General features: G+C 42.6%; 1 protein-coding gene across 1 annotated transcript in view; it reads right to left on the reverse strand.

The window, feature by feature from the left end:
* Window positions 1-1,632: 1,632 nt before the first annotated feature.
* LOC122711103 (growth/differentiation factor 8-like) overlaps window positions 1,633-9,187 on the reverse strand; it is a 13,895-nt gene continuing 6,340 nt past the window's right edge. The window contains exons 2-3 of the mRNA XM_043929539.1: window positions 4,360-5,104; window positions 1,633-4,077 (exon numbers count right to left, since the gene is read on the reverse strand). Coding sequence (XP_043785474.1) covers window positions 3,858-4,077; window positions 4,360-5,104 — 965 coding nt within the window. The 3' untranslated portion in view covers window positions 1,633-3,857. The remainder of the gene's footprint in view (window positions 4,078-4,359; window positions 5,105-9,187) is intronic.

Below are 9,187 nucleotides of genomic sequence, written 5' to 3' on the forward strand. Positions count from 1 at the left end.
CAATAATTTTCGGAGATCTCCGACAAATTTAAACAAATTTTAATTTTATTTTAATTTTATTTTAATTTCATTCCTTCCCTTCCGCTCGTCAAAAAATGAATGAAAATCCGTTTCTATATGTCGTTCAACTTTTTGGAATCGAGTTGGAAGAAGAAGCGTCGAAAGAATAGGGCGAAAAGCGTCGAGAATAGGAACGTTGAACGAATATATACGTACACGTGTATTATGTCATTCGACGACGCATCCGACCAGATATATATCGTGCGTTAGATAAACGTACGGATTTCTTAAACGAATCCGAAATACCATTCGTAAAAAAGTAAAAATCCGTAATCTCCGTCCATTTCCAACAACGGAATCGATCGAATCGAGACGATCGATTTGATATATCATATATGTATATTTTCACGTACGTACGTACGTACATACGTGCGTAGATGGATGGTAGGTAGGAATCGATCGATGCGTATTAGATGCGCGATAAGATCAATGAAAAATGTATGTATGGTATGTGATAATTATTAAAAAAAATGATTTCTTTTTTAAATGAAATTTCTTTAGTCGGACGAGAATCGGTCGGACAAAAGATACTTCTCGCTCGTGTTTAACTTTGACCTGAGATAAAGATTAAAAATATTGATATCAACGAGCATTTACTTGCTTCTTTGTGAAAGGAGAAAGAAGTAGAAACAAAAGGAAAAAAAAGATAGCGTGGTATTATACGGTTCGTTTATACAAATTTCTTAATTGTTCGAATTACACGTGACGTTATGTAATTTGTATTTTTCCTTTCCATTGAATTTGCGAATAATTTTTTCTTCTCTTTTTTTTTTTTTTGTTTTGTTTTTCTTACACGAAAAAAGAAATTTTTTTTTCTTTTTTTTATTTATAATCGGTAAACGAAATAAAACAAGCCACGAAGCAATAATAATCGTTTTACGGCCCAAAAGTTTATCGTGGTAAGTGGTAACCATGAATCTTGCACGAGCGATGATTAGAGAGGAAAAAAAGAAATAAAGTTTAATAATGTTCGTGTCATCGTTATAAATGTCGAAAATAATTAAAATATCTATATATATATATATTATATATATATACTATATATTATATATGTATACTTTTAAGAACAAGAAGAATTATTTGAAGAAAGAGTAAATCGAGTACATCTTTCGTCGAAAAAAACCATTTATTTCAGCGAATAAATATTCTATGAATACTCTCTACCTAGGAAGTACACGTTATATATATATGTATATATATATAAGTATGCAGTATTCGCCGCTCTTGTTTTTTTTTTTTTTTTTTTTTGATACTGAGAGTATACAATTCCATTAATTTTTAATTCTAGGTACACATCGACAAACAAAAACGAAAATCGAAGAGAAGAGAAGAAGAAAAAGAAAAGAAAAGAAAGAAAGGGTTAAGGGAAAAAAAAAAACAACGGATAAGGAAGTGATGAGATAGATAGGCGTAGTAAAGCGGGTAGCTAGGAAATAGGGAGGAGAGGTAGGTAAGAAAAAGAAAAAAGGGAGGGAGAGGAGGGTAGAAAGGAAAAGGAGCAAATGGATTTTTTGAGAAAAATTATTGAATTAGGTTAGGAATCCTTTTTTTTTTTTTTTTTTTTTTTTTTTTTTTTTTTTTTTTTTTTTTTTCTCGTATATTATTACTATATTTTCGTGAATTTGAAACATCGATATCACGTGATGAGAAAACGAATAATTTCGAAACGTCCGTAACATTTCTAACACTACTCTTACATCGAAGGGAAGATAAATTACGGAAACGAGGCGCCGTTTCTTCGTCATTTATCCTCGTCTCGCACGAGAAATCGTAGAAAAATTCCAAAAATTCTCCGGGTATTTAGAAAACGAGCCCGGAGCCCCATGTATATGTATTCCGAATATCCACCGAGACGGTTTCTCGGTTGGCGCACTTTTCGAGCTAAGCATATCTAGATATCGCAACGATACTACCATACTGTACCAAATCGTGTGTGAAAAAAAAAAAAAAAAAAAAAAGAAACGTAGCTAGAAAACGCATCTCAATCTAATTTTCCCGAAAAAATACACTTTCATCGAAGATTAAAGATCGAACGTTAGCCACATATACACATATACGCAAATATCTACGCAAATGATAATTATCACTGATTTATCTGCGATTTGGATCCACAGCGATCCAACTACAGCGCGAATAAAAAATATTCTCTCTCTCATGTTTTTTAATCCCAAAACATATATGCACTCGTTGATTTTTCCGAATTTGATCAGCCCAGATCATTGTTACAATTTCGCATTTCTATACATAGTATACATAATATATCGAGTGGATCAGTTATTAATCACGTTAGAAAAAGGACATGCATTCGTAAGCATATACAAGCAACGTTTCTTCGTTGGAAGAATCGTAAAGGAAGGGAAGGAGGGGAAGAGTGATGAATGATGATGATGATGATGATGATGATGATGATGACGATGATGACGATGATTATGATGACGACGATGACGACGACGATGACGACGACGATGACGAGGATGGTAACGACAACGATGAAATGACAGAGAATGCGGAAAGTGAGGAATCGAAGAGAGAATTTGAAGAAAAACGGCAAAGAACGATCTAGATATATGATATATTTACACGACTCGTATGCACGCATTCACATGACTCGCTAAAAGGGGAAAGAAACGGGAACGGATGGATATACGTGAGAGGAAGGAAGAAAGAGGAGTATTCAAGTATGCGTTATAAAAAAGAAGAAAAGAGGAGAGAAAATTTGCATTTACTTATATCGCTATGCTATATATTTCGAAGAGAAAACATTTCTCGTATACGTATCGTTTATTTGTTTGTAAAAAGCAGATAGAAGAAGAAGAGGAAGAGGAAGAGGAAGAAGAGAAAAGATAGAGATGAGAGAGAGAGAGAGAGAGAGAGAGAGAGAGAGAAAGAGAAAAAAAGAAAATGATTCGCTGTACACAGAGATCTTTCGGCCAACACGTTTTCACCGATCAACGACGACTACCGGAAACGAATCGTTCCATCTTCGTATCCTCGCTTTTGGAAAGGCAACGATGTGCAAGGAAACATTGCGACAAGATGCTTTGTTTTCGTTTTGCGTGATTCGTAAAAGTTCTATATAAGTCGATAAAAATCGGACCGTGAAAAGTAGCAAGTCGGTGATTTAAATGCGATAAGCTCCCGTATAAAAAATAATTCTTTCGCGGTCGTTTTCCTTAGATCAGGTGTAAACGCATCGACACCTTAATAATAATACCGTGACTCTAGGAACTATTTGCCTTGCCATTAATCTTAAACGACTATCAAAGGTGCCCGTTTCAATTATTCAATCGATCATATCATGTATATCGAGAAAAAAGAAAACGGACTTTTTTTATCTTATGATCTTTCCGATCATCTGTATCTCTGTAGCATTCGTTGAGTGTTGATCGTGATTCCCCGTTCATACTCTTTACAAAGGGATTTTCGGTATAATAATAAACCACCCCGAACAAGGCACTTTCAGTCTATGAAATGAGAATTCGTCGAAGAACGGAGACAACGACGACGACGACGAGGACGAAGATGACGAGGACGACGAGAACGGTGACGCGACGATAATCGCCACCGTTCGTCGTCCATCGTCCATGGAAATTGGATAAGTTTAATGGGGGGGAGGGAAGGAACGGGAAAAGGAAACGGTGAAACGAGACCGAGAGGGAGGGAAAGTAAAGGAAGAAGAAGAAGGAAAGGGAAGGAACGATGGGAGTAAAAATAGCATCGACAATTTTAGTAGATCCTAAAAGAGCCTTGACATTTTCTTCGCCGTCGTTGCTCTTCTCTCGAGCTATAAAGGTAGACTATGAGCATCCACATCTCTCGACGACCATGCCTGGTAATCGCGAAAACACGATTTGATACTCGTTATCGAAGTACAACATCGTGATCTCGGAGAGTTTTCTCGGGGCGCAACATGGACCAGAGTTGTTAGGCGGTTCCGCCAGGCTGACGATGTGAGTGTTTGGATATGCCGGTAGAAAGGCCATCGGACAATCGCCCGAACAATAATTGGCATCGTACCTAAGAGAGAGACACAAAAATCGTAATCCGTTATTTACGCATGTACGTGATAATTATATATGCGATGTGAGTCGTGATGAAAAAAAAAAAAAAAAAAAAAAGAAAAAAGAAAAGAGAGAGAAAAAAATAGAATAGCGCGGATATTCTTATTTTTACACTTTTATCTATACGGAACAGATATTCGTACGCGTTGCATACGTTTCGCTCGGGAAACGAGTATACGATATCGAAGATGTGTACGTACATTGTGTATAATCCATTTTTATACGGAGAGATACTCACTTCTTGGGCGCGATTATCCAATCCCAGCCAAATTTCTCAAAATCGACGGTGAGTTTGTATCGACAACATCTGGTCTCTTGGCTGGCTTCGTCGCAATTAAGTCCTACGTTTCTCTTGATCCTCGCCCCTCTTCTAGAGTCGAGTTCTTGCGTCTGTACTTCGAGGTATGGCGCGTACTCGGCTTCGGGATTAGTCTCGACTAATTTCGAATTTCTGCGATGATTACCACTACCACCACCACCACTACCACCACCACCACCACCACCACCGCTACCACCACCACCACCACCACCACCACCGCTAGTACCACCACCACCGCCACCGCCACTACCACCACCTCCGGGACCGGAGATCTTGAGCGCTACTCCGAGATTGTCCCGTGGATGTTTGAACCATTCGGCGACCATTCTCCTCAATTCGATCGTTACCCAATTGCCTCTGGAGCCGATCGGTCGAGGATGTTTAGTGGTCAACGGTGGACCCAACGATGGACCTCCCGTCTCGGTGGTGCCGCGAACGATCCTTTGCAACGTGATCGTCACGGGCCCACCACCCTCCTCCTCGCTCTCCATCGACCGTTCCAAATCTCCTCCGAGTTCGTCCAGCTCTTCCGAGACCTCCTCTTCCTTCGTCCCCCATATCCACAACGATAATTCCGCTCTCGTCACGCGATGCTGAACCACCTTGTCCGAGAATTTGAAATAGAGAACGTCGAGGCTGCCTTTCGAGTGCCGTAGCCTCTGATCTGGAAATGAATAAAAGATGGAAAAGAAGAAAAAGAAAGAAAAAAAAAAAACACGACGAACGATGAGAAGACGATGAAAGACGAAGAAGATGATTGCGATGAAATGAAAAGAGGGAGAGAGGCGGGAGGAAGGGGAGGGTGATTAAAACGAAGGAAAAAAAAAAGAAGAAGAAGAAGAAGGAGAAAAAGAAGAAGAAGAAGGAGGAGGAAAAAGAAACGAACGATGGCGTTATAGCCATTGTGTTAACCGGCTAAAGTAAGTGGGTAGGGGATTCGCGTTTCTTTTGCCGTCGACGACCAATCGAGTGGTTGCTGGTTCGATATTTAACCGGAGAGCGAGGTTCGAACTGCTAGCAGCCTTTCAGGCGACCTCCATCGCATCGTCGTCGTCGTCGTGGTCGTCGTCGTCGTGGTCGTCGTGGCGATCGACCACGTTCGGCAAAGAAGACAGAAACAAGGGAGACGGAAAAAAGGCGAAACGAGTGTCTCGACTCTATTCAGGCCATCGCTCGCTTCGCGTGCGTACGTGCGTGCGTTCGTGCGTACGTGCGTGCGTGCTTGCGTGCTTGCGTGTGCGTGTGACCGCTTCCATGAAGGGTAAAGCTGGCTCAAATCGTACCGTTACACGGACTACGATGTTTTCCCTTGGTGGTCGATCAATCGGCGATTTCTTTTCGTTTCCGTATCGACCACGTATCAGCCGCGCGCCGCGGTCACGAGTTCGTCCTGCCTTCTAAACCGGCCCTTCCCTTCGTACCCGGTATTCCAATCGTGATCCCATCACCGTTCCTCTCTCCCTCCCCCCCTCTCTCTCTCTCTCTCTCTCTCTCTATACGGTATTCCGTGAAACCGCTTTTCCCTTCCCTCGCCCTCTTTTCTTTCTTTTCTCGCTCGTCGAGAAATTTTTCGCCGAAACGAAATTTACGTTTGGATTGGAACGCTCTTGTAAGAGCGAAGGGCGACGGAAGGGCGAGAGCGGGTAGAGATAATCGAATCGACGGGGAGAGGACGAGGAATAAATTATTTTTAGCGGCGTTAGATGCGTTTCGCGATCGTTTATTTCGAACTCGAGCAGCTTCGATATCGTTATCGACGTTGTCGCTCTTCTCGTATTCCGCGTACTACACGTTTGATTTCCGGCGGCGACGTTTCGAGATAATTATTTATCGGGAGAACTCTTCCCTCCTCCTCCCCTCCCTCCCTCGCGAATTTGAATTTCCGATTTCTCGTTCCTCCAACGTTCGCCCAGCGTCACATCGTCATGGAAACGAGCAATTAGCAGTGGGAGCATTCCGCGTCTACCCGAATCCCTCTTTAAATCGATTTCCACGCCGGTTAATTGCGAACCGACCGAACCACGGAATGACGCGTCCGTCCGTCCGTCCGTCCGTCCCGTCGCGTTCGTCTCCTCCGTTTTTCATTCCCGGCATCTCTCCCCATTCGTCACGGGGTCACGTCCTTCCTTCTCCACCGAAAAATTTCGATCGCAGTGTTTCCAACACTGCGTTTCCTCTTCTTTTTCCCTATTTATCTATCTCCTATTTCGCACACACACACACTCTCTCTCTCTCTCTCTTTCTCTCGCTCTCTTCCTTCCTCTCGTTCCTTCCCTTTCGTTAATTTAGGAGTTGTCCTTCTCTTTGTGTTTGCAGGTCAGACGTAGGAATGAGTCATGCTCCCGTGCCGAAAGGCGTGGATGGAAAGAGCGACGACGAGACGGAAAGATGGCAATTTTATTTTCGTCTAGACGCGGCTACCGCCCGTCTGGCACGAAATCTTTTAAAAGCACGTCCAACAACCGAGTAAGGGAGAGAGAGAGAGAGAGAGAGAGAGAGAGAGAGAGAGAGAGAATCGCCGTCGAATTCGAATTTGATGCAACACGCGCGAAAATAACGCGAGAATATCGATCGAGTATACAGGATATCGTGTCACATCGTCGGATCGATAATCGATAATCGGTTTAGAGATTATTAGGAAGAGAGCGAGATTTCGTTATATTTGGAAGCGAGCAATTAGAAAGGCGCAAATAAATGCAGGCGAGCGAGAGAGATGAGAAGGGAGAAAGAGGAAGAGGCGAGGAGGCTAGACGCGAAGGAGAGAGAAGAAGAGAAGAAAAAGTGATCGCAGCGTAGAACGGAGAGACAATAAAGCTAAAACATTAAGTACAACACACCGTGCTTCGGCGCTTCGGAGATAAATATAGTTTTAGCGAACAGAGGTCAGTCGCATTGCAAGACCGCACTGTAGAATCGTTTTCTAGTTAAAGTTGTTACGCTTGTCGATATCACGTTCTCGAATCATGGTGCATCACGCGTATTCCGGAATACCGAGAGAAAGCTACTACTCGAATGATGGACGGAGAGCGAGAATTTGTTTCGTTCGGACGAGAATACTTTTCGATCTTTTCCTTCTTTTTCTTTTCTTTTCTTTTCTTTTCCTTTCTTTTCTTTTCTTTTTTACTTTTTACGTTCGTTTCGATGTAAAAATATAACAACGAAACGAAACTCGATATCGGAATCGCGTCGATATCGATTACCAAAAAAAAAATTGACAAGGAGGATAAGAGAAGAGGAAGAAGGAGGAAAAGAAGGGAAGAAGAAAGGGAGGAACGAATTTTCGTTCCGTTTGAAGAAATAATCCTACAAAGTGTTAGATTTGGGCGAAGGAAGAACGGAAGGAAGGATGGGGGGGGAGGAAAGGGGAGAAAGCGAAAAGGAGTGTCGTCGAGTCTTGGAATCGAGTGGAAATGATGGAAAACAACAACCACGATGATAGGACGGTGTCGTGGCCCTGCCTATAAATAAATGAAGAAATAATTGATACGAGACTCGGTCTTTCGCCTCTCGTCGTCCCGTATCCTCATCCTCGAGACGAGATGCACTTTTCGCCGCTATCGTCCGCTTCTTTCGTTTCATTCCTCGCAAATACCCGTATCGCTCGCACGACCGTGGTCGATCATGTGTAAAAATATCGCGCGACATTTCTCCGCTCATCTTCGATCTCCCTCCGTTGATACGAGCGGTGTAGAGTGCAACTTCGCCAACATCTCCAATTTCTTCCTCTTTAAGATCACGATCTTAAGATAAAGACTTTTTAAAGATCGGAAGAGAAGGAAAGAAGGAAAAGTGGGAAGAGAGGAGAAAGATCGATAAGAAGAATTTGCAGGATTTGGAAATGGAATTGGCCCAAGAATAATCGATTGGACGACGAATCGTATATGCGATAAAGCGAAACGATTCGAGGATGGTAGGAGAAAGAGAGAGAGAGAGAGAGAGAGAGAGAGAGTAAGAGTAGAAAAGATTCGGTAAAATTCGTCGGTTATACAGCCAACTCCCATAAACGGGATAGAACTTTGCGCGAGTATAGAAATGTATATCTACACACTTACGCGATAGGTCGTTGAACCTCGAAATTAATGCGCCGCTGGTGTATCCATTTCGTTCCATTCCATTTCTATTTCGTTCCCGTATCTTTGTCCAAGCTTATGCCCCATATCCTCCCCTCCCCCCCCCTCTCTCTCCCCCTCCCCATTTCCCCTCCCAATTTCTTCTTCTTCTTCTTCTCTCGCTCCCATCATCGAAATTCGCTCGATAATACATACGCGATATATACGGTATATATACGCATCTCTCTCTCTCTCTGTCTTACTTACTCGGCCAATATTTTCATTCGATATTTTAAATTCATATTCGATTTCGATCGATGATAAGCGATTTCGCTTATATCGCGTATACGAGGGGTGATGAGGGGGGAGGGGGAGTGGGAAATAGGCGTATATATACACGTATATGTACCTCTTGCGAGAGCTTGCCTAGAGTTTATCTGGGAATAGTTATCGCGTTTCCGCTACTCGTCCAACGAAACCGTGTTTTCCGCGTCGAATGTTGGAATCGTCGTATCGGGTATCGAGGAGGGTTGCGCGTTCACGGCAAAACCGGATGTAAAAATTGCCGCCCTCGAGTAATTTACATCGCGTGTCGAAACCAGCCTGCAATAGAAAATGCACTTCGGCATTATAACACGGCGTAACTCGATAAAATTCGCATTTGGGTCACGCGTTCCTCCCCTCCCCTCCCCCCCCCC

This window comes from Apis laboriosa, unplaced genomic scaffold (genome assembly GCF_014066325.1).
Source record: "Apis laboriosa isolate Shangri-la unplaced genomic scaffold, ASM1406632v1 scaffold16_cov148, whole genome shotgun sequence".
Taxonomy (NCBI): Eukaryota; Metazoa; Arthropoda; class Insecta; order Hymenoptera; family Apidae; genus Apis; species Apis laboriosa.